General features: G+C 41.3%; 1 protein-coding gene across 1 annotated transcript in view; it reads left to right on the top strand.

Moving 5' to 3' along the window:
• LOC125453920 (collagen alpha-3(VI) chain-like) overlaps positions 1–24606 on the top strand; it is a 140828-nt gene that overhangs the window by 50441 nt on the left and 65781 nt on the right. Inside the window, exons 13-18 of the mRNA XM_059647119.1 lie at positions 2436–3038; positions 5610–6206; positions 10671–11267; positions 17664–18263; positions 21085–21690; positions 23382–23728. Of these exons, the coding sequence (XP_059503102.1) occupies positions 2436–3038; positions 5610–6206; positions 10671–11267; positions 17664–18263; positions 21085–21690; positions 23382–23728 (3350 nt within the window). The remainder of the gene's footprint in view (positions 1–2435; positions 3039–5609; positions 6207–10670; positions 11268–17663; positions 18264–21084; positions 21691–23381; positions 23729–24606) is intronic.

Genomic DNA, 24606 nt, shown 5'->3' with positions numbered 1-24606 from the left:
TCTTTCAATAAGGCTATTGTTAATAATGTGTCGTCTAATTATCAAATCCAACGTAACTTCTTAAGTGTAAAATAATGTTATTACGGCTTGCATCATCATGTGTATCGTATCATGCCATTACTCCATTGATTTCATGGAAGCTTAGAATAATGAAGTACCAGGAAACTATTCACCTTTTTATCCATATGCCACCTCACTGAACACAGCATCCATCTCTTCCTACTCCTGGCCTCTGTCCCCACAGCCCTGTTGTTGCTTTTCTCGCTTTGAAATATTTAATTAATCCAATTTGTTATCTGTCACCATCACCTTGTCAAGCAGTGCTTTCAAATCACAACCAGGCTTCATTTTTGTGCTTGCTGTCTCAGATCTGAGCCTGCTTTGGTACCAAACCTTCTCTCACTGGAAACCATTTATTCCATAGCTTCTCCCTCAAAGTCAGGAGCATGTGTTCTCTAAGGAGGTGCTTCCTAGTTTCTCCATACAATGATAGTCCCTCATCCCTGTTGCCATCTTAATAAATTTCTTAGGCACCCACAGCAATGTTTTTACTTAATGCTTGAAATATGTTGTGTAAAATTGAAGAAAATACTCCAGCTCAGGGCAACATATATATAAAACATGAACACTTAAAACAGTTTGGCATCCTCTCCTTTCCTTTGTACTCTGTGTCATTAGTATTGTTTTCTCATAGATTTCTCAATTGATCCCATATTTCCAAAGAATTATGTACATACATTCCCAGGCGCAGTTCCCTTTCTTGGAGCATCCTCTTTAAACTAGCTTCCTCTCATTCTTCCTCTGAAAATGTATCACTTCACACTGCTCTTCATATCTACCATCTGTCTGCCCATTTCATCAGTCCACATATTCCTGTCCTCATTCTTTATGAAAATTCTGAATTTTGTTGTGTATGAAATCAAGCCCTATGTCCCCAGTGCTTGATCCTTAATATGTAACAACTATAATGGTGTTTTAAAAAGCCACCCTTGGGAATTCCAGAGTTAACAAGGTATCAAGTTGGATAAGCACAGCAGTCGAAGCAGCGCAGTAGCAGCAGTAAAGCTCACCTTTCGGTCCTGGACCCTTCTTCAGAAAAGGGCCAAATTCATTTTCTGAAGAAGGATCGAGGCCCAAAACATCAGCCTTCCTGTTTCTATGATGCTTCTTGGCCTGCTGTATTCATCTAGCTCTCCACCTTGGTATTTCAGATTCTCCAGCATCTGCAGTTCCTACTATCTCTTCGGAATTCCACTTCCGTCTGTTTTCGATTTTATATCAATGCAGCTTTTGCTTTTCTCCCAATAGCATTGATTGTGTGCTACTTTGTCCAATTTTATTTTGAATAGCCTCATGCGCTTTTCAAACCCTCTACCTTTAACAGTTCTCGCTTTGGTTACTTTGACATGGATTTTCACTCCTGAGTGAGCTACATAGTGCCAGAAAATCTCCAGGCTCAACTAGAATTGGTTATTTTTCTGAGGATAGAGATAGAGCTTCGGGAAGAGCTCTGTGAAGGAATTTTGGGCATTTTAGAGGGAGCCCATTCATACTGCCGCAAACTGCTGACAACCCTCTAAATATAGTGCTGTCAATCACCAGGCTAATCTAATCTTCAAGTCCATTGTCTATAATGGAACAGTAACTAATGAAATGGCTGGGACCTGATGCTGGAGAATTTCATAAATTCAGACGGTTCAATGCTACAAGATTTGTTTTAAACTTCTAGATTGTAATTCCACTTAGGCTTCAAGTGTCATTTTGGTTCAGTTGCATCTCTTGACTTAAAGTATTGTGTATCCAATCAACATGTTAGCACAGTTGTAAGTTGGCATTATTGCAGATTGGCATTGTTGCAGTATTGAAAGTGTACTGCCCTGCCCAAGTGCCATCTATCTGGCAATATATTAAATTGAGGTTCAGCTTGTGCATCGAAGTGGGAGGAAAAATGCATAGGTACTACGTAAAGAGGTAGTGAGGCTCCGAATCTCACCAAACCACCAATGCTAACAGATCAACTTGTCATTTACTTCACTGAGATCTCATTTTGTGCAAATTTGAGATGCATTTTTTTTTCAGGGCTACTGTCCCCAAAGTTTTTTTTGACTTTGTAACAATTTATTCATTTGAAAAGCATGAAAGACATTATTGAATAATATATATTTTTCTAAGCTTGCATTCTCTTCCATCTATGCAAAATAATTTGTAGATTCGAACTGGGTTCAAGAGGTGGTCTCAAATCTCTTAATTAATTCTACTGAGAACCAGATCTATCATGAGACAAAACTGGAAACTTCAAAGAAAGATTACATTCTGATCATGCATTTCTGATGGAATGAACAAATTTCTTACTCCAAAGTTGTATTGAAACTTAGTAATTTCACCAGCTTTGTTGATGAAAGCTTTATGTAATTAACAAAAATATTTTCCTTTAGTTCCAGATGCAGACAAGAGAGATGTTGTGTTCCTTGTTGATGGATCAGAGAGAGTCAGAGGTGCTTTCCCTTCAGTTCAAAGGTTCATTTCCAAAGTGGTTGATAATCTTGACATTGGAAGTGACAAAGTTCGAGTTGGTGTGGTTCAGTACAGCGATAACCCCAGAGTGAACTTCTACTTGAACAGCTACACCACACCTCGGGACGTGAAGGATGCGATAAACGGCCTCAGGCTAGTAGGAGGCCGTCGAGCTAACACCGGGGCAGCCTTGGACTATGTGAAAACTAACATCTTCACTCGGTCTGCGGGTGGCAGAGCAGAGGAAGGTGTCCCCCAGTTCCTGATCCTTCTCACTGCCAGCAAATCGTCCGATGATGTTGGTCAGGCAGCATTGGCTCTGAAAGAGGCTGGTGTAGCACCTTTCAGTATTGGCTCAGGAAGTGCAGATGACCGTGAGCTCCAACGAATTTCTCTGTCGCCAAATTATGTTTTCAAGGTTAATGACCTACGGAATGTGGAAACAATGCAACAAAGCCTGGAGTCACCCTTACGAACACTGAGCAAAGATGAGATTGAAAGAATTCGAGTATCTGTACCTGATGGTGAGACACCACTGCTTTGTTTCTGACTCAAAGATAAGATATTTAATGATTTTTATAACATTGTGAAATGTATTGAAATTATGCCCTGAAGTCACAGCAATGTGAGTGCAAACACTGAAATGCAAGATGGTGCTCTATCCAATATACTCAAACAAAATCCCAGTCCATTTTCATAGTACTCTGCAACCAAATTAATCCTCCCCTGTTTATTGGGCACAAGGCATTTCAAACTGAAGCAGAATCCAAAGGCAGTAGCCCATCATTTCCTTTGAGAGGTGATGGAATTTTCAATTCTGCTGTTTTAAATACAGAATGCATAGCTGTAATCCAATTGTATGTCTACACATTTTGCTACTGATGTCTTTGGAACAGCAGTAGGCCATTTGGCTCTTTGAGCGTATTCTGCCATTCAATAAAAATACAACTGACCTGATTGTTGCACCTCTACTGTCCTCAGTGCCCTGCCGTCCTTGACTCCCTTGTACATCAAAGACCTGTCTAACTTAGCCTACAATGTATTGATTGCCCCAGTTTCATTTAGTTTATCAGGGCGAGATTTCCACTCTGAGAGCAACAAAATATTTTAATTCTGCCCGAAAAGGAAGACATGCCATCCTTCAACTACATCTCGTCGTTCTGGTCTTCCTAACAGAAGTAAACATCCTCCCAGAATCTACCGACCAAGTCTACTTGAAATCTTCCATGATTCAATATGATCATTCCTCAGGCTGCTAAATGCTAATGGTTGTGGGCCTGCCCTGTTTGACTTTTCTTCCTAAGACAAGCCTGAAATGAGAGGTGAACCTTGCTTGAACTGCTTATGTTCTTTCCAAGAGATCAGATTGGACCCTGGTACTCCTGATGTAATCTTATTGAAACCTTGGATATCTGCAGTAAAACTTCTGTGCTCCATTCCAATTTCAATAAATACTAGAATTCTAGAATACTAGACGTTTGGTGATTCATGTACAAGATGTCCTGATTCCCCTGTATCACTGAAATCAACCATCACTGACCATTTAGACAATACATTGCTTTTCTATTTTTCTTGTCAAAGTGGACAAGCCCACATTTCGTGACATTAAATCTCATCTTCCAGTTTTTTTGTTTGTGCCTCCGCGTTTGGCCTATATTGCTATCTCTTTACAGGTTTCCTGCCTCCTCTTGCTATTTCTGCTTGCATTGTCCAGCATGTTATAGGAGAAATAGGATGACTGGAGTAATTATTTCTTTCAAAAATGTGTTAATTACACCATGTTTCTTTCAATAAGGCTATTGTTAATAATGTGTCATCTAATTATCAAATCCAACGTAACTTCTTAAGTGTAAAATAATGTTAATACGGCTTGCATCATCATGTGTATCGTATCATGCCATTACTCCATTGATTTCATGGAAGCTTAGAATAATGAAGTACCAGGAAGCTATTCACCCTTTTATCCATATGCCACCTCACTGAACACAGCATCCATCTCTTCCTACTCCTGGCCTCTGTCCCCACAGCCCTGTTGTTGCTTTTCTCGCTTTGAAATATTTAATTAATCCAATTTGATATCTGTCACCATCACCTTGTCAAGCAGTGCTTTCAAATCACAACCAGACTTCATTTTTGTGCTTGCTGTCTCAGATCTGAGCCTGCTTTGGTACCAAACCTTCTCTCACTGGAAACCATTTATTCCATAGCTTCTCCCTCAAAGTCAGGAGCATGTGTTCTCTAAGGAGGTGCTTCCTAGTTTCTCCATACAATGATAGTCCCTCATCCCTGTTGCCATCTTAATAAATTTCTTAGGCACCCACAGCAATGTCTTTACTTAATGCTTGAAATATGTTGTGTAAAATTGAAGAAAATACTCCAGCTTGGGACACATGTATGTAGTACATAAACATATAAAGCAGTTTGACATCCTCTCCTTTCCTTTGTATTCTCTGTCTTTATTATTGTTTTCTCATAGTTTTCTCAAATGATCCCATATTCCAAAGAATTATTTACATACAGTCCCAGGTGCAGTTCCTTTGGACCACTTAGAACACAATGAATGTAATGGAGCTGTGATCCACAAACAACCTAAAGCACCTAAAGATATTAAATTGAGGTCCAATTCGTCTTTACAAGTGTCAAGAAAAATCCATTCGTACCATGCAAAGAGGTAGCGTGTCTCTGAATTTTATCAAACCACCAATCCTAATAGATCAACTTGTCATTTACTTCACTGAGATCTCATTTTGTGCAAATTCAAGATGCATTTTTTTTTTGCAGGGCTACTGCATCAATCTGCCATTTATTGACTTTGCAACACTTTATCCATTTTAAAAACACAAAAGATTGAATAACAGATACTTTTGCCACAAAGCATTCTCTTTCATCAATGCAAAATAATTTAAGATTTGAACTGTGTTCAAGATGTGGTCAAAAATATCTGAATTAATACGACTGAGAACTAGTTCTATCATGAGACAAGACTGGAAACTACAGCGAAAGATTACATTTTGACCATGCGTTTCTGTTGAAATGAACAAACTTCTTACTCCAAAGATTACACAACTAACAAAAATATTTTCCTTTAATACCAGATGCAGACAGGAGAGATGTTGTGTTCCTTGTTGATGGATCAGAGAGAGTCAGAGGTGCTTTCCCTTCAGTTCAAAGATTCATTTCCAAAGTGGTCGAAAATCTTGACATTGGAAGTGACAAAGTTCGAGTTGGTGTGGTGCAGTACAGCGATAATCCCAGAGTCAACTTCTACTTGAACAGCTATGCCACACCTCGGGACGTGAAGGATGCGATAAGCGGCCTCAGGCTAGTAGGAGGCCGCCGAGCCAACACCGGGGCAGCCTTGGACTATGTGAAAACTAACATCTTCACTCGGTCTGCGGGTGGCAGAGCAGAGGAAGGTGTCCCCCAGTTCCTGATCCTTCTCACTGCCAGCAAATCGTCCGATGATGTTGGTCAGGCAGCGTTGGCCCTGAAAGAGGCCGGTGTAGCACCTTTCAGTATCGGCTCAGGAGGTGCAGATGACCGTGAGCTCCAACAGATTTCTCTGTCCCCTAATTATATTTTCAAGGTTAATGATCTGCAGAATGTGGAAACAGTGCAACAAAGCCTGGAGTCACCATTAACAACACTGGACAAAAATCAGATAATCCAACTCCATAAGAAGAGTTTGGGAGGTAAGGGAGAAATTTTGTGGTTATAACTGACCAATTTAGAACATTTGTTAGACTTCCCTGAAATTGAAAAACATTGTTTTGATTTACATCAGCTGAATGAAGCAAAGCACAAATGGGGGCAATTGTCCCAATCTTTTTCTCAAATGGGGGCAATTGTCCCAATCTTTTTCTCAAATGCTTTTCTTTTCCCTTCCCAACGAAATAGAACTCCGCCAGCTTGTTGACCCTCGGCTCTCCCTATTTGTGCACTCCCTATCTCTACTCCACCTAGATCTTAACTCCTCAGAGTCCTCACCAACCTCACCCCCAACCACAATCCTATTACCCAACCACCCCCCCTCCCCCCCGCAATGCCCCTCGCCCCACCGCTGCCGGTTACTTCTCCCACCATCCCAGATCTGAATCATTAACTCGCTTCTGAAGAGTCCTGTCTAATTTTCCCCATTCTCTGAAAGAATGGGCCATGGTGGGGGGAGCTTGCCTGGTGATGGGAAGTCCATCCTTATTTTTTTCTTTTTGCCTCTTCTCAAATGGCTTTTAATTCATCGCATACTGTAAAGCGTGGATTGCATCATCTAACAGGATTGGCCAAGTTTTTTTTGCACTTTTGTTGGCCTGACTACAGCTTCAATTCCATGCGTGAGACAGTGGGCAATTGATCTTATTCTAACTGGAATGGAAGATTCAAGCTGCACTTTTAACTGTTGGTAACCCATGCACTTTTTCCCTTGGTCCAAATGACCTCCCGAGTTATCTTCTAATCAACGATAACAAAGTGTGGAGCTGAATGAACACAGCAGGCCAAGCAGCATCTCAGGAGCACAAAAGCTGACATTTCGGGCCGACACCCTTCATCAGAGACCTAGGCCCGAAACGTCAGCTTTTGTGCCCCTGAGATGCTGCTTGGCCTGCTGTATTCATCCAGCTCCACACTTTGTTATCTTGGATTCTACAGCATCTGCAGTTCCCATTATCGCGTATCTTCTAATCACTCCATTTATCACTCAGCGTCATTCTGAAGTACCCTTTTGTGAGTTTATTTGCTGTTTTGCCATTTTAACACCTTCTCCCCAAACCTGCTACATTTAACTTACATCAAAGATGTGTCAAATACGGGCCTGCAGTGTTCTCCATTGTGTTGTTTTGTTAAGTTTACTCTGCTCAAAATCAGTCAAATCGGTGCAGAAGACAGATATTTTCAGCTCAAATTATGCCCGTGGTATATTGTGTTTCTGTGGAGCTCTGCACCAGATAATTAAACTATTGCAGGATTACACAACTGTTATGACGTAGAATGAAGACTGTTGTGCCTGTGCTGAAATTAAGCGTCTAATGATGACCATGAATTCATCGTTGGTTGTTGGAAAAGCCCGTAACTGCTCCGGGGACAATTAGAGATGGACAATAAATGCTGTCCTAGTCAGTGACATCCTCATCCCATAAATGAATAGAAACAACATCTGAATCCATGATATAAATTATGAAAAGTTGCCTATATTTTAAGGGCCATTGTTGTTACATTCATTTGCAGTTCTGTTGTTGGTATATCAGCAGTTCCAAATCCTTTGACAAATGTTGGCACAAACATTTTGAAACAAGTGAGTACATTATGACCTAACAAGCCAGATGATGCTTTTTGCTGAGTTGGGATGGTACAAGTGCCCTTTGAAAATGGCAAGTGGATTCTGATTCGTTCCCAACCCTCTTCCCGGGTTTTCAATGTTTAAAAAATACCTTGTTAGGATGCAGGCTAGTTCCAGCCACAAGCCTGCAGATGTTGTTCCTCACCTGCCTGGTTTAATTGTGGAGATAAGCGTTGTCCTAGTCCTCCACAATTTTCATGGAGTAAGATCAACCTCCACAGAGATCATGACTCATGGCACCTCAGATGCATCATTAAACTCTCATCTTTATGAAGGGACCTATTGAAAATGAAGTTCAAAAGTCTTTCTCATGCCTCCATGTCAGGCTATGCTCCCCCCCGCCATTGCTCCTGTTGCACCTAATGCTAGACATTTCCCTTCTAACCGCACCTCTGTTCACTGCTCTGCCAAGATATGGCACTTTCATGTTCATTGACCCATTACACACTGTAAAGAGTCAATGAATCCTATACCTACAATGGGATGTGTATAATAAAAACAGTGTCAAGCAAGTCATTAGTTTATTATTTGCACGATGTTTAAAAATTAAAGTCCCTGGTGCAAATAAACACTATAGAGAAACTAAAGAATTTTTACCGTATAATGAGATTTGTCTGAGAGCCCAGAAACCCATTAGTCTGCTACCAATCCCTAGCCTAAAGGAAAACATGATTGACGGCTCCGTTTTTCTGATCTTTGTTGTCACAATATTTCCTTGGATGTGAGATTGCTCGCTGAGCTGGAAGGTTCATTTTCACACGTTTCGTCACCATTCTAGGTAACATCATCAGTGAGCCTCTGACGAAGCGCTGGTGTTATGTCCCGCTTTCTATTCATCTGGTTAGGTTTCCTTGGGTTGGTGATGTCATTTCCTGCGTTGGTGATGTCATTTCCTGTTCTTTTTCTCAGGGGATGGTAGATTGGCTCCAAATCAATGTGTTTGTTGATGGAGTTCCGGTTGGAATGCCATGCTTCTAGGAATTCTCGTGCGTGTCTCTGTTTGGCTTGTCCTAGGATGGATGTGTTGTCCCAATCAAAGTGGTGTCCTTCCTCATCTGTATGTAAGGATACGAGTGGGTCATGTCGTTTTGTGGCTAGTTGAAGTTCATGTATTCTTGTGGCTAGCTTTCTGCCAGTTTGTCCAATGTAGTGTTTGCAAGGTATTTTGTAGATGACATTTGTTTTATTTGTTGTCTGTATAGGGTCTTTTAAGTTCATTAGCTGCTGTTTTAGTGTGTTGGTGGGTTTGTGGGCTACCCTGATGCCAAGAGGTCCGAGTAGTCTGGCAGTCATTTTGGAAATGTCTTTGATGTAGGGGAGGGTGGTTATGGTTTCTGAGCCCGTTTTGTCTGTTTGTTTGGGTTTATTGCTGAGGAATCGGCGGATTGTGTTCATAGGGTACCCATTCTTTTTAAATACGCTGTATAGGTAATATTTCCTTATATAAATTTAAGAGGATTCAAGTGCTTACAGCTTTTGAAATTGCTATTTTAAATGTTTTGACATAAAGAGCTTAAAGGATAATTTACACTTGATATGCCCCATGGAAAAATTACTTTTCTCACTGCAGTGGAAAGTAAAGACTGGTTGACTTCTTTAAAACCTTGTAACCTGTAAAACTGTTGTGATAACACAATGGATCAATGGACATGAGTGTGCCATGGCCTTGCCTGGGGAACATAAGGGGTGATAGGTTTTGATGGGGGAATAGACTGTCACAGTGGGCATGAGAGGCCATGAGGATGGATGGATGGTCAAAGACCAGCATAGCAAGCATGACTTGGGAGAATGAATAGGGGGGATGCGAGTCGAAGACTGATGGTGCCTCTGTCTTACTTTTGATTTGTAAGTGGGATAAGATTCTCCAGCTCTGAAGCAAATCTCTTAAACAAAGTGTGTAAGCAGCTGGCAGCCCCTGTGGCTGCTTACAACCAATTTCCTGGGTCAAGCTGGTATGACTGCAGTCTGTGCCTGTGTCCCTGACCATGAAGATCCTGTATTTGCTAGTACTTACTGCTGAGATGGCCCATGAAGCTAAGGATCTTCCTGACTCCCATTACCAACCTTGGTAACCAAAATCCAAACCTTTTTTTAAAGCAGCACGTGGGAGTTTTCCTTTCAGCTGAAGAGAAAAATAAGTTTCGGCCATAAATGCCTATATTGTGAGATGTGAAAATAAACATCTAAATGATTATACCTCAAGTAAATCACAATATTCATGTTTTCTACCATTTCTTTCTACCTACATTATAGGTACTACTCTTCTGAAACTTTTTCCAACACCTTGGATATCCCTTGGAACCTTGTGTCCTCCACCTGCTCAGCAGTTGACCTTGTAATTTCTGCTGCTTATGTTCAGAAATTTTCTTCAGTAATTGTGACCTGATTATCCATGACTTTCATTTCTCTTTCAACAGCAAAGCTAAATGAGGGAGAGAAGATTTTATGCATGCTGGGCAAAGCAACTTTTAAAATAGATTTACGAAGAGTTCGCTTGTGACCTCTGTTGCACCGTATGAACAAAGAAAGTTTTCCTCTTTGTTTTTCTGTTGCCCAAAGGTTCAGAAGAGACAATGAAAATATGACTTCTTTCAACCTTTCCAATATTAATGTTTCATCGCACTTGAGTGCAATCATCTTACCTTGGATATTTCCTTCATCTTCTTGCCATCTTTCTTCATTTATGAACCATCTTGACTTAGTTATTTTTTTCAATTACAAATGGAAGTCCTACAACCCAACAACAAATGTGACTTTGAAAATGTAATTTCATGCCACACGTGTTTGCACTAAACCAAAATCTGTTTTCTATTTGATACAGACGCTGCTAGGAGAGATATTGTGTTCCTTGTTGATGAGTCGGACAAAGCTAAAGATGCTTTCCCATCGGTTCAGAGATTCATTACTAATGTTGTCGACAATCTTGATGTTGAAGATGATAAAGTCCGAGTCAGTGTTGCAAAGTTCAGTGAAGATCCCAGAATTGACTTCCTCTTAAACACGTTTACAACAAAAGATGAGGTGAAGAAAGCAATAGGAGACCTCAAGTGTAAAGGAGGCAGACGAGCCAACACTGGCAAAGCTTTGGATCATGTCAGAAAGAATGTGTTCAATGTTTCGGCCGGAAGCCGAGCACAGGATAATGTGCCCCAGTTCTTGGTCCTAATCACTTCCAGCAAGTCGTCCGATGATGTTGGTCAGGCAGCACTAGCTCTGAAAGAGGCCGGTGTAGCACCTTTTAGTATCGGCTCAGGAGACACGGATGACCGTGAGCTCCAACAGATTGCACTGTCCCGTAATTATGTCTTCAAGGTTAATAATCTACGGAATGTGGACACAGTTCAACAGCAACTTCGCTCACCGCTGACAACGTTGACTAAGTCTCAAATAAGCCAAATCATACACGATGCTCCTAAAGGTAAGAAATAGTTTTTATTTAAATTTACAAATGTCTGTATAAATTAACATATACAATATATTGCAAAACGTGGAATAAATCAATTGCTGTGTCTTGTTGTTGAGTTTTATTGATAATTAGATTTATTCATACACAAAGTGCATCCATTCTTATAGTAGACCTTTCCATCAGACAGGCCCTTTTTATTTCAATGCCTCTCGTATTGCATCTCTGATTAGTTAGAGTATTCTTGTGCACTGTCATAGCCTTGCTCCCTGTGTTTCTCTATGGCTTCAATTATGTGTTTGTGTACTCTTGACTGTCACTTACAGTCAGGCCTTATTACTGACTTTGCAGGGGTCTTTTTTCGGTTTGTAACATACGTCTTCTGTGCACTATTTCTCTATTCTGGTGGAAACTATGTACCTGCAGAAAAAGAGAAAAGAGAAGAATTAGGCAAGCTGCAATAAACTAACATTATGGTTTTCTAAGTTAACAATGAATCAGCAAGGTAAGTGTAGAAAATGGAAGAATAATGGCACTCGTACAACTAAAAGTATTGCATCAGAATGATCTACAGTTGTGAGTAAACACTTAGAATTCAGATCAACTTGATGAAGATTTTCATAAAATCCCCACAGTGTGGAAGCAGGTCATTTAGCCCCTTGAGTCCACACTGATCCAGCAAAGAACATCCCACCCAGACTTAACCCCCTACCCCATCCCTACTTGTCCCATGGCTAATCCACCTAGTCTGCATTACATAGGCAATTTAGTATGGCCAGTCCACCTAACCTTGACATCTTTGGATTGTGGGAGAAAACCCATGCAATCACAGGGAGGATGTGCAAACTCCATACAGACAGTCACCCAAGAGTGGGATTGAACCCTGGTCTTTGGCGCTATGAGGCAGTAATGTTAATCACTGTGCCACCCTGTATTCAATTAGATGACATACAGATAATACAACCAAGTAATGAGTCTCTCCACTTCACACTTTTTTTTCGTAATTGAAGGGATTAAATAATTGAGGAAACAAAACAAGTGTTTCTGAGGCCTCAAATGCAATTCCAGGCTGCCATTTATCTTCCTACTCTGTTGTTACATTGACATCACACTAAATCTACATTGATACTGACCTGTAGTAGTGAAGGAGAGATGCTACCTTTGGAATTAAACATTAAACCTCAGCCTCACCTCCCTGCGCAGATGAGTATAAACATCAGGGTGCACTGGCCAACATTCAGGTGTTCAGAAAAAAAAAAGAGATAAGAAGAGTAATTGATTAAGGACAATATTATTGCTGGAGAGGGGGTATGCACGATAGAGATTGAGGAAAAATCTATTTGGTTAGAGTCAAGAACCAGTAGAGATGTACTATGTAGACTGGATGTACTTTATGGACTACTTACTAGTGGGAAAGGTATAGAAGAACATATTTGCATAGAAATTAACTGGGGCAGTAAAAAAAACAGCAGAATAATGATCATGAGAGTCATTTTAGGGGAGGTGATGGCCTAGTGGTATTATCACTGGACTGTTAATTCAAAGACCCAGATAATGTTCTGTGGACCTGGGTACAAATCCCGCCATGGCAGATGGTGGAATTTGAATTCAATAAATATCTGGAATTAAGGGTCGAGCGATGACCATGAATCCATTGTCGATTGTTGGAAAAACCCAATCTGGTTCAGTAATGTCCTTTAGGGAAGGAAACTGCCATCCTTACCTGGTCTGGCCTACATGTGACCCCAGACCCACAGCAATGTGGTTGACTCTTAACCACGCTCTGGGCAATTAGGGATGGGCAATAAATGCTGCCTGGCCAATGATGCCCTCATCCCCTGAATGAATAAAGAAAAAAAAGTTTTCCATATAGACTATGATACTGACAAGATAAAGGACAGAGAGTGAGAACAGGTTTCCGAAGTCAAATTAAGATAACTTCCTTGATGAGTTTTTTCTGACTCAATAATGAAGGTAGTGAAGTCTGATTTGGGCGATTGAGTCAAGGATTCAAGTGCCAGTGGGAGACTGTTTGGGAAACAGCAATTGTAGTTTCATAAGGTTAAATTAGAAACAAAACAAGATGAGGACCAATCTAAAGTAATTCAAAGAGGATCAGTTTTCACCCAGGTAAATTAGAATCAAGGATTGGTAGACAAAACTGAAACCAAAAAATTGGCTGTCACTAAAGTAGAAATAGTTCAAATATAGTCAAAGGCACATTATCACGAGGGTGACCAAAATTTGGTAAAGGAGCCAGGCTCAGGCAGAAAAAGGGGGCATGTGGCAGATATGATGAAATTTGGCGTTGAATATAAAGAGTTTGAATCTGAAGTAAAGAATAGGGAATCCAAACAGCGTTAGTAATATAAATGAAAGGATGTTGAGAGAGTGGGGTTGTTTAAATGCTGAAAACTGGACCTACATATGGGCAACAAAGGGCTTTGCAGTAATAATAAATTAATCCCAAAGAAAAAGATGCTGTCAAAGTAACGATGACAGGGGTAACAATTCCAGTACTAGATGGGCTAATGTTGATTGAGAGGAGGTAGTAGAAAGGCAGGCAGCACTTAAAAATTGATATATCACCAGGATCAGATGAGCTTCAACAAGGATGCTGAGAAAAATGAGGTCAGAGGTTACAGAGGTAGTGGTCGTGGTTTTCCAATTATCTGTGTATACAGGGGTAGTGGCAGAGAAATGGAAAATTGGAAATGTTGAATCCTGGTTCCAAAAGCGTGTGTGAATCAATCGGCGCAGCAACTCGCAGTCCAGCCAGTATTGTCTTGGTGAAAGGAAGTTTTCTTTTGCCCGGCAAAGAGCCAAAATCAATAGTAACATGGACAAGTGTGAATTAATTCAGGAAATCCAGCATGGATTTGTTAAGAGTGAAGCACTTCAGGGGGCCAAGAGATCACAAAATTCCTAGACTCTGATCTGATCATGGAAACAGTATTTATCTGGCTGGTTCAAGATGCGCATTAATGAATTGATGCAGGGCACGATTTCAAAATCTGCATTTGGTACAAAACTTGGAGAGATATCATGAAGTGTGAAGTGGGTGGTAATGAATTTTATTAGTACATCGGCAAACTAGAGGATTGGTTGAACACATGGTGGATGAAATTTAACGCAGAGGTGTGAAGTTACCCATTTTAGTAAGAATGAGAATAGACAATATAAATGCCTAATAAATTGAATGTCCTTTAGGGAAAGAAATCTACTGTCATTACCTGGCCTTGCTTGGTCTTGATGTGATTGCAGATCTACAAAAAGTTGCTTGGTTTTAAATGCTTTTTGAATTGGCTTGGAATGTACTGCCTGAGGAAGGGTGGAGGTAGACTCAATTCTCACTCACAAAATGATATGTAATCTTAGAGGGTAAGTGAATTTAGTTCTACTGGGAGTGAGCAGAGAGGTGTGACCAGTTGCATTGTTCTTGTAGTGAGCTGCAGAGCCAAGTTGCCTCCTTCTTTACAATAACTATCCTGTAATGCTGTTTGTTTCACCAAGCCATTAGTCACTTATCCTGACATTTACTTATGTGGCTTCATGGTTCTCTGATTTTCCAGTTCTCTTAGTTCTCTTTTTCTCCCTTCATGGCGACTTACTGTGAGCAGTAACGCACAATGGCAACCTCTGAAAATTCCTTGCTGCCCATCTTGTAAACACTGTGAGATTTTAGGCTTCGCTTGTAAATATTAACATGGCATTTGGGAACCATGAGAAACAATCAGGCAAGAATTCTTCGGAAATCTACGAACATGTAAGCAAAGAACACGAATAGCCACCCAGGCCTTTGAAGCTGCTCCAGGTTCAATAAGATCATGACTGATCTGATTTGAACCTCAAGTCTCCATTCTTTAATCTCTTTGATTTATTGTCATGTGTACCTAAGTACAGTGCAAAGCTTTGTTTATGAGCAGTACAGGCAGATCATAGTAAGCAAGGACGTACAAATCATAGGATTTAAAATACTAAACAGAGGCATACAAGTTACCTCGCACAGCGTTTGCGCAAGGCAAAATCAACAATATCAAGGTCTGCATATCCCTAATAATCTTTAGTCCACCAGGCAATCAAGAAGCTATTTACCCCTGCCTTAAAATTATTTAAATGTTCCACATCTCGTTTAGTAAACTTTCTGTGAGCTACTTCCAATGCAATGCCATATTTCCATAATTACAGTGACCAGTCCTGTAAACAGTACCCCAGATGGGGCCTTACCTATCTGCTACCTAACTGAGGCATAATCTTGCTTTCAATTCCCCTCACAATAAACCATGACATTCTATTAGCTTTCCTTATTGCTTTGTTGCTTTTGTATAACGTGCGCTTCATGCAGCAGGACACTAGATCGCTCTGCGTCTTAGAGCTCTACAACCTCTCACTATTTCGATAATCTGCTTCTTTGTCATTCTTTCTTCCAAAATGGACAATTTCCCACTTTCCCACATTATACTTCATTTGCCTGTTCTTTGCTGACTTCACTTAATTTATTTATGTCCCTTTTATAGGCTCCCTATGTCCTCTTCACAACTTACTTTCCTAACTCAGAGTTAGTAGGAACTGCCGATGCTGGAGTCTGGGATAACAAGGCGTGGAGCTGGATGAACACAGCAGGCCGGGCAGCATCAGAGGAGCAGGAAGGCTGATGTTTTGGGTTTGGACCCTTCTTCAGAAATGGGGGAGGGGAAGGGGATTCTGAAATAAATAGAGAAGGGGAGGCAATGATGGAAGGTAGATAAAGGAGCAGGCAGGTGGAGAGAAGACAGACAGGTCAAGTAGGTGGGGATGGAGCCAGTAAAGGTGAGAGTAGGTAGGGAGTTAGGATGGGGGTTGGTCAGTCAAGGGAAGATGGACAGTCAGGTGGCAGCGATGAGGCTGGTAGGCAGGACGTGGGGGTGGGGGTGGGGGTTGGTCAGTGAGGTGGTCAAAAAGATGGACAGGTCAGGGAGGCAGGGATGAGCTGGCTGGTCTTAGGATGAGGTCAGGGATGGGGAGATTTTGAAGCTTGTGAAGTCCAAATGACGTGCTGTTCCTGCAGCCTTCAGGTAATATCGTTGTGACACTGGAGGAGCCCGGGATGAACATGTCATCCAAGGAGTAGGAGGGGGAGTTGAAGTGGTTCGCGACTGGGGTTGCAGTCATTTGTCAAGAACCGAGTATAGGTGCTCCACAAAGCAGTCTCCAACCCTCCGCTTGGTTTCCCTGATGTAGAGGAGGCCACATCGGGAACAGCAGATACAACATACCACATTGGCAGATGTGCAGATGAACGCCTGTTTAATGTGGAAGGTTTCCTTGGGGCCTGGGATGGGAGTGATGGGGGAGGTATAGGGACAGGTGTAGCACTTCCTGTGGATGCAGGGAAAATTACTGGGGGTGGTGGGGCTAGTGGGAAGTGTAGAGCGGACGAGGGAGTCACAGTGAGAGTGGTCCCTCTGGAAGGCAGATAAAGGTGAGGAGGGAAAAATGTCCTTGGAAGTGGGGTAAGACTTCAGGTGGCGGAAGTGGTGAAGGATGACGCATTGAATCCAGAGGTTGGTGAAATGGTACGTGAGGATCGGGGAATTCTGTCTTTGCTGTTATTGTGGGGAGGGGATGGAGAGATGAATTGCGGGAAATGTGAGCGATGCGATTAAGGGCATTTCCAACCCACTGTCAGGGGGAAATTGTGGTCCTTGAAAAACGAGGACATCTGGAATGTCCGGGAGTGGAATGCCTCATTTTGGGAGCAGATGCAGTGGAGGCAAAGGAATTGGGGTAGGAGCTCGGATATGGGAGAGTTTAGGCCCTATAATTACTGAACTTGATATTGAATCTGGAGGGCTGCAGGGTTCCCAAGCTCAGTATGGAGTTCAATCATTTCTGGGCCTGAACTCACCTATGTTGTAGCCCCCTACCCCACACACCAGGCCTTGTTATCACATAGCCTGCCAACGTACACTACATATTGTTCATCAGTAATGGTCCCCATTAACAACGATTCACCCTCCTAGCCAGATTGTTATCAACTTCATTGTCTATCCAACTAGTCTTCTTTGTCTTTGGGCTCTATCCTATTGTTTACTCCCTACCACATTCCCCTACCTATTTTCTGCATATAAGCCGACGTTTTCCCAGCTACCATTATTTCTGAGGAGGGGGTCACCCGATCCGAAATTTTGACTCTGATTTTTTCTTCACAGATGCTGCCAGACCTGCTGAGCTTTTCCAGCAACTTCTGTTTTTGCCCCATGTTCTCATCCACTTTTTGGAGCAGGTCGGATCTGAACCTGTATTTACACCGCATCATTGGATCCCTTGTTTTCATGTATTTATAAGTTGCGACAGTGTGAGTTTGCTGTACGTAATTTTCAGCGATTGTGAGTTGTTGACCAAATTTTTTAAAATCTATTTGCTTTGCAGTTGTGGATCCTACCAAGAAAGACATTGTGTTCTTGATTGATGGATCCAGCAGCGTTGGACCTCAGCAATTTGCCCACATTCGCGATTTTGTCTTCAGCATAGTTAGAAGCCTCGATGTTGGACCCAACAAGATCCGAATTGGTTTGGCACAATACAGCAATGCTCCAAAAACAGAGTTTCTGTTGAAACAACACATGAATAAAGGCAGCCTTCAAGATGCTATCAGGCGAATTAGGCCAGGAGGTGGGTCTCCACTTAACACTGGCAGAGCGTTGGACTTTGTTTTGAAAAATCATTTCACAAGATCAGCAGGAAGCAGACAGCATGAAGGTGCTCCTCAATATCTGATAGTTGTTACTGGAGACTCTTCTAGAGATGATACCCGCCCTTATTTAGGCATATTAAAAAGTTCAGGAATTAATGTTTTCAGTGTGGGAGGAAAGAATGTGGATCCAGATGAACTTGAACGAATTACAACTCTTCCTTATGCTACTTACAAAGTAAATAACTTCCAAGATCTGGAAGGCGTGCAAGACAAACTGATTCTGCGTTTGTTGATGGAAGACCCTACATTGTATCGACCAGAGCCTCCTACTGCAGGTATGTTTCTAAAGCTGTTATTTATAATACTGGATAAGACTGAATGTCTTTCTCTTGCCTGCTGTTTCAACTCAGACATTAATCCATTCCCAGTGGGGTCACCCTATCAGCTAAAATATTTAGCAGTGGACTGTTATGAATTGTTTGTAATCCAGTATATCAAATTGTGAGATTTCATTTTATATGGTTTTGCTGCATTTTTAATTGCATGTGTCAATATTTCCTGATTTCTAAAATAAGTGGCAATTATATTTAGTGCAGGAGGGAGAAAGTGCACAACTTGCATGATGACAATTTTATGCATACATGTGTAACTGTATGTTTCAATTTGACCGAGCTGGTTTTGTCAATGAAGAAATTATGAAAATGTCTTAATCATTTTTCATTCTTGTTTTAAATTTTCTGATGTATTTTGCTGAGAGTGATTTTTTGTTTGCAACTGCTACAACTTGCCTTTGAATCACAACCAAAAGAGAGGAAATGTGGTCCACTGCTCTCCCTTAATCACAATCCATTAACCCAGGTAGAAAATGCACATGGAGCTACCTGATTTTTCCCTATTCTGGCATGAGATGGAAACGTTACTGGCCAGGCCAGTAATTGCTGACTATCTCTTACTGCCCTTGATAATGCGGTGATGACTTACTTCCTTGAACTGCTGCCATCCATGTGGTACAGGTACGTGTAGAACTGTCAGTGAAGGAGTTCCAGGATTATGACCCAGTGACACTGAAGAAATGGTGATAAGTTCTAAGTTAAATGATGTGTGCTTTTTTTCTGAAGAACCCGCAGGTGATGGCATCACGATGCATCCTCTGCCCTTGTCCTTTCTTGTGATAGAAGTTGGAGTTTGAAAATTACTGTTAGAAATGAAATATAGAAGCAGGTGTAGGCCATTCAGCCCATCAAGTCCACACAGCCATTCAATGAGATCATGCCTGATCTGCTAATCCTCAATTCCACTTTCCGGCCTTATCCCCATAATTCTTAGTTTTCTTAATGATTAGAAACCAGCCTATCTCAGGCTTGAATATACATAATGATCCAGCCTCAACAGCTCTCTGCAATAAATAATTCCACAGATTCACTACCCTCTGAGAGAGAAAAAAATCCTCGTCTCTGTCTTAAATAGGCAACTTGTTATTTTTAGATTCTGCCCTCTGGTCCGAGACTCTCCCAGTGGGGGAAGTAACTTTGCTGCATCTACCCTGACATGCCCCCTGAGAATTTAATGTTACATCCAAACTCTAATGAGTACAGACCCAACCTACTTAACCTCTCTACATAATATAGCTCCTCCAAACTCAGGATCAACTTAGTGAACCTTCTTTGGACTGCCTCCACTGCTAGTATATCTTTCCTTAGATAAATGGACCAAAATTGTTCACTTATTCCAGCTGTGTTCTGAAAGTGCCTCGAATAGTTTTAGCACAGCTCCCTATTTTTATGCTCTGTTCCCTTTGAAATAAAGGCCAACATGCCATGTGTCTTCCCTACTATCCACTGAACTTGGATACTAGTTTTGGTGATTTATGCACTAGGACCTGCATATTCCTCTGCGCTGCAGCTTTCTGCAGTCTTTCCCTATTTACATAGCATTCAAGCTCGTGCTGCCAAAGTGCGGAATCACACATTCTCTGTCATTACAGTCCATTTGCCCATTCTTTGCCATAAAGGTGTCTTGATCACTTGCTGCAGTGCATTTAGTAGATGGTCCACAGACTGCCATTGCATTCTGCTGGTGGATAGACTGAACGTTTAAGGTGTTAGATGGGGTGCTGATCAAGCAGACTGCCTTGTCCTGGTGGGGTTGAACTTCTTAAGTGCTGTTGAAGCTGAACTAATCAAGACAAGTACAGAGTATTCCATCACACTTTGTGCCTTTTTAGATGGTGTTCTAACCTTTTGGAGACAGGAGGTGATTTAATCCCTACAGGATTCCTAGCTTCTGATCTGTTCTTGTAACCACAGCATTCATATGGTTCATCCAGGTCAGTTTTTGGTCAATGATAGCCCCGAGGTTATTATGTTTTGGAGTTCAATGATGGTAACGTAATTGAACATTAATGTGAGATGATTGTTGCCTGATACAAGTTCTGTTTGTCACTTGTTACCCTAAACTTGAATGTTCCCTGGGACATGCATGCAGGCACTGTCTGCGTTAACCTCTATGGAGACTCAGGGTGTTCTGAACACTTTGCGAAAATCAGTGAACATCCCCAATTCCAATGTTATGTTGGAGGGAAGGTCATTGGCGAAGCTGCTGAAGATAGTTATGCATGGAAAACTACCCTGAGAAACTCCTTCAGAAATATCATAGTTTCTGACAAGTCCAATCATCTTCCTTTTTTGCAAGGCATGACATTAGCCAGCAGAAAGCTTTGACCCTATTCCCATTGACTCTAATTTTGCTCGAGCTTCTTGATGACACACTGTGTCAAAATCTGCCCCATTGTCAAGGAAAGCCACTCTCTCTCCCCTCCACCATTCAGTTCTTTTGTCTATGTTTGGACCAAGGTTACAATGAGATCTGGAGCTGTCTGAACCTTGTGAGTATTGGGTTGGATTCAACTGCGATACAATATGAGGTCCTTGTTCCTAGCTTCTGATGAGCTTTCACTTATATAAAATGGTAACTTAGAGTGGCCCTTGCACTGGAATCAACCAAAATACAACTCACGGGTTCAAACAATAGGGCAGAAAGTCAATGGGGCTGGAGAGAAAATTAAATTTATACATGACAAGTCTGGATTGCTTATTATTATAGATTTAACAATATTTCCAATTGCTGTATTTTAACATATTTCATTTGTTTCTCAAGCTTTGCCACAGAAAAGAGCTGATATTGTGTTTATCTTGGATGGATCCATTAACATCGGACGACAGAATTTCCCCCGTCTCACAGAGTTTGTCTCCAGTGTAGTTGATGCTATCTATGTTGATGATGGATCAATCCAGGTGGGAATTGTCCAGTACAATTCCGATGTGATTGATGAATTTTTCTTCAAAACTTACCGATCAAGAGCTGACGTCCTGGAAGCTATTCAGAATATTCAGTTCAAGGGAGGCAGGTCACTAAACACTGGAGCAGCCTTGAGACATGTTAAAAACAACCACTTTGTTAAATCAGCAGGAAGTAGGATTGAAGATGGAGTCCCACAAATCGCTTTCCTGCTAATCGGAGGCAGGTCAAGCGATGACGCAGTAGCCGCTGCAAGGGAGCTAAAGACAGCTCGATTCAAAATCTTCACTGTGGGAATGCAGGATGCAGACATTCAGGAGATCTCTGACATCGCAAGTGAACAAGCTGGAGTTTTCAGAGTGGCTGACATGAACACACTGTCTGAATTGACCGAGCAAGTGTTATTAGCCACAACTGATGTCATAGAAGGAGAACTGTGCCCGAAAACGGTTGATGTTGTAAAAGGTAACCTCAACTTCAAAACTCTTGTATTTTGCATAAAAGTGAATAGCCAAGCAGCAGGAGAGGGTTTGGGTTTTAAGTTTCAGTTGCTCTGTGATCTGTTTCAATTCTGAGCCCTGCTCTGTACCGAGTTAGATAATATCTCACAGGTTATGGTTTAAAATTGATCCATAATCATTGACAGTAATTCACATAAAGGCCAGCCAGTTTCTCTGAGCTGAAAGACAATGATGATCTCATGCTAGTTTGGGTTTGGAATCTGATACATACTGTTTGTCCAGAGCACTAACTCTTAATTCTACCTTAATTCATTCATGCTTTGAAGTTCTAACTTGCCTGAACTCATATCTCTTTCAGAGGCAGCTTGTGGAACCTGTGTCAATACTAGAGAGCCTAGTTATTCAGGTTGCTCATCACCTGACTGATTACCTTTTGTGAAAAATCACAGGACACAGGGTTAAACTTTGATGTTCCTATGTGTTTTTACATCACTAGAGCAACCAGAAAAAGACTGACAGACTTGAACTGCCCAGTCAAAGAACTGGCACAAACATAATGAACTAAATTGCCCACACCTTAGTAGATTTCTGTACTTCCATCATCTAAAGATGGAGTGAATAAACTGAATTTTCTTTTCTGAAACAAATCCATTACTGTGATATTTTAATGCGTCCCAATGATATATTTTAAATTATCAGAATATGCTCTTTCTTAAAAAGAAAATCTGCAAATAAAGGATCACATTAGAAGCATGGAAATCTCAATGAGTTGACAATTTGGGCACAATTAATACAGAACAACAGAGGAGGTTATGGTAAACAGGATGGAACTCCTTATGCTGGACGGACTCTCCACATGCTCCTACCTCCAGGATATCTTCCCAGTGGCAGGGCTCCCTGCTGCTGTCACTGTCAGTCCATTAGATACGAGTTTCCAATTAAGGTACTGAAAAGGACACTTTGCCCCTACTTTTGGATCCACCCGGAGTCTTGCAAGCAGTTCATGTGCCTCTGCACACCACCAACCCTCTCTGACAAACTGTCTATATTAGACCCCTGCCACTGAGAAGAGAAAGCCACACAGCAGGCGGTTAGAGCCTTTGAGCCTGTTGAAGCACTAACCAGCAGGAAATGAGCACATGCAGATGAACCATGCCTCTGCTCCACAAATGCTGTGACACCTGCAGTGTTTCTCTGCTGCTCCATCAGACTGAGCCTCGTCACTGCTTCCATTGGTCTCCATTTCATAGGGCGCCGATGTCCTGCACTCCGATCTCGGAATCTCACTCAGTGTCCTTAGTGATTACTTCCCAGAAGATTATCCCTTTTGGGGCACCCCAAAGGTGTGTACATTGTTAAAGTGAAAGTGTAATTTCACGGCATAGATACATTTGTCTGAAGTTAAAGTATATTCACAAAAATATATTTGCTTAGGTAGAAAGTGTAGGGGATTTTCACACACAGTTAAATCATATAACTAACCTTATTGGCCAATTATCAGAATGTTCACACAATGGCCAATATTTCATTCCTGAAGATTTTGAAACTAGTGCACTAAAGACTCCAATTCTTCCAATCATTGTAGATTTATTCACCAATGCTATATGATATACTCAGATGTTTGATGATACCTGTCAACCTTCTACTTATGCACTACGGACTTGAAAGAAACAAATTTTTTTTTGTTCCCTGTAGATTGCGGTATTGATGTTTTGCTTGGATTTGATGTCAGTAGCGTTGGATTAGAAAACGATGTTTTTGTGACACAAAGAGGTTTCCTGCCCAAAGCAGGAGATATTCTCCAGAGAATTTCACAGTTGAAATCTATAAGCTGCACTGGTACAATGTCACCCAAAGTGAGAGTTGGAGTCACAGTTTTCGATGAACGTGGCCAAAGACATGTCATTGATTTAGTTGACTATCACCCGGGAATAATGGCTCAGTTCAGTGATCTAAGAAGTTCTGGCCCATATGTCTTGAATACTGGAACATTCGATGCATACAGGGACACTTTTCAATCTGACAGTTCTAATCGTGTAAAGGTAAGTCATGGGCATTAAAAGTTAGACTGTTTCCTTTTTAAATGAAAAACTTATTATTGGTTGGGTCAGTAGGACAACGGTCAAGGGCTAGTGTTCTCCCAGATTTATAATGTTACCTTTGTGAAAATAAATTTTGAAATGACATTTTCTGTGCTTCTGAACTTCTTGGGTTCATTGTCATTGGCCACTCACATGAATGGATTGTTGGCAGAATGTTGTGTCATCGTTGGGAGCAGGAAACAAGGCGAGAAGGAGTAGTTAATTGTGCGAGCGGCAAAAAATCTGATTCTCGGTGAGATGAAAGTTTGCAATTGAGTTCTTGGAGATTTAGGGCAGGTTGAGTCTCCGATAAGCAAATGTCAGGAAACCCCTTTGCACTCATTTGCATGCCATGCTTGATTTTCGAAAGGCCAGCTCACCAGAATGAAATCCCCCTTCATGATTAAGTTCTTTGTCAATCAGTAACATATGTCTTCTAATTGAGGGGCATGAATAGGATGAATAACTAAGATCTTTTTCCAAGGGTGGAGAAGCCCAAAACTAGACAGCGTATGTTTAAGGTAAGATGGGAAAGATTTAGAAATGGCCCGAGGGGTAACTTTTTTGTGCAGAGGGTGGTGCGTGTATGCAACAAGCTGCCAGAGGAAATGTTTAAAAGGTAACTGCATGGATATATGAATAAGAAGGGGTTAGAAAGACATGGGCCAAATGCTGACATATAGGACTAGGTCAGATTGAGTTGCCTGGTTGGTATGGACGTGTTGGACCAAAGGGTCTGTTTCTGTGCTGTATGGTTCTATGAGTCTATAATTGCACATAAGAGACATGCAGTAGATGAGGTATTGTAATTACTGGAATTTGGAATGAGTAGCTACTGC

Source organism: Stegostoma tigrinum, chromosome 7 (assembly GCF_030684315.1).
Source record: "Stegostoma tigrinum isolate sSteTig4 chromosome 7, sSteTig4.hap1, whole genome shotgun sequence".
In the NCBI taxonomy this organism is placed as follows: domain Eukaryota; kingdom Metazoa; phylum Chordata; class Chondrichthyes; order Orectolobiformes; family Stegostomatidae; genus Stegostoma; species Stegostoma tigrinum.
This window is presented reverse-complemented; position numbering and strand designations above follow the sequence as displayed.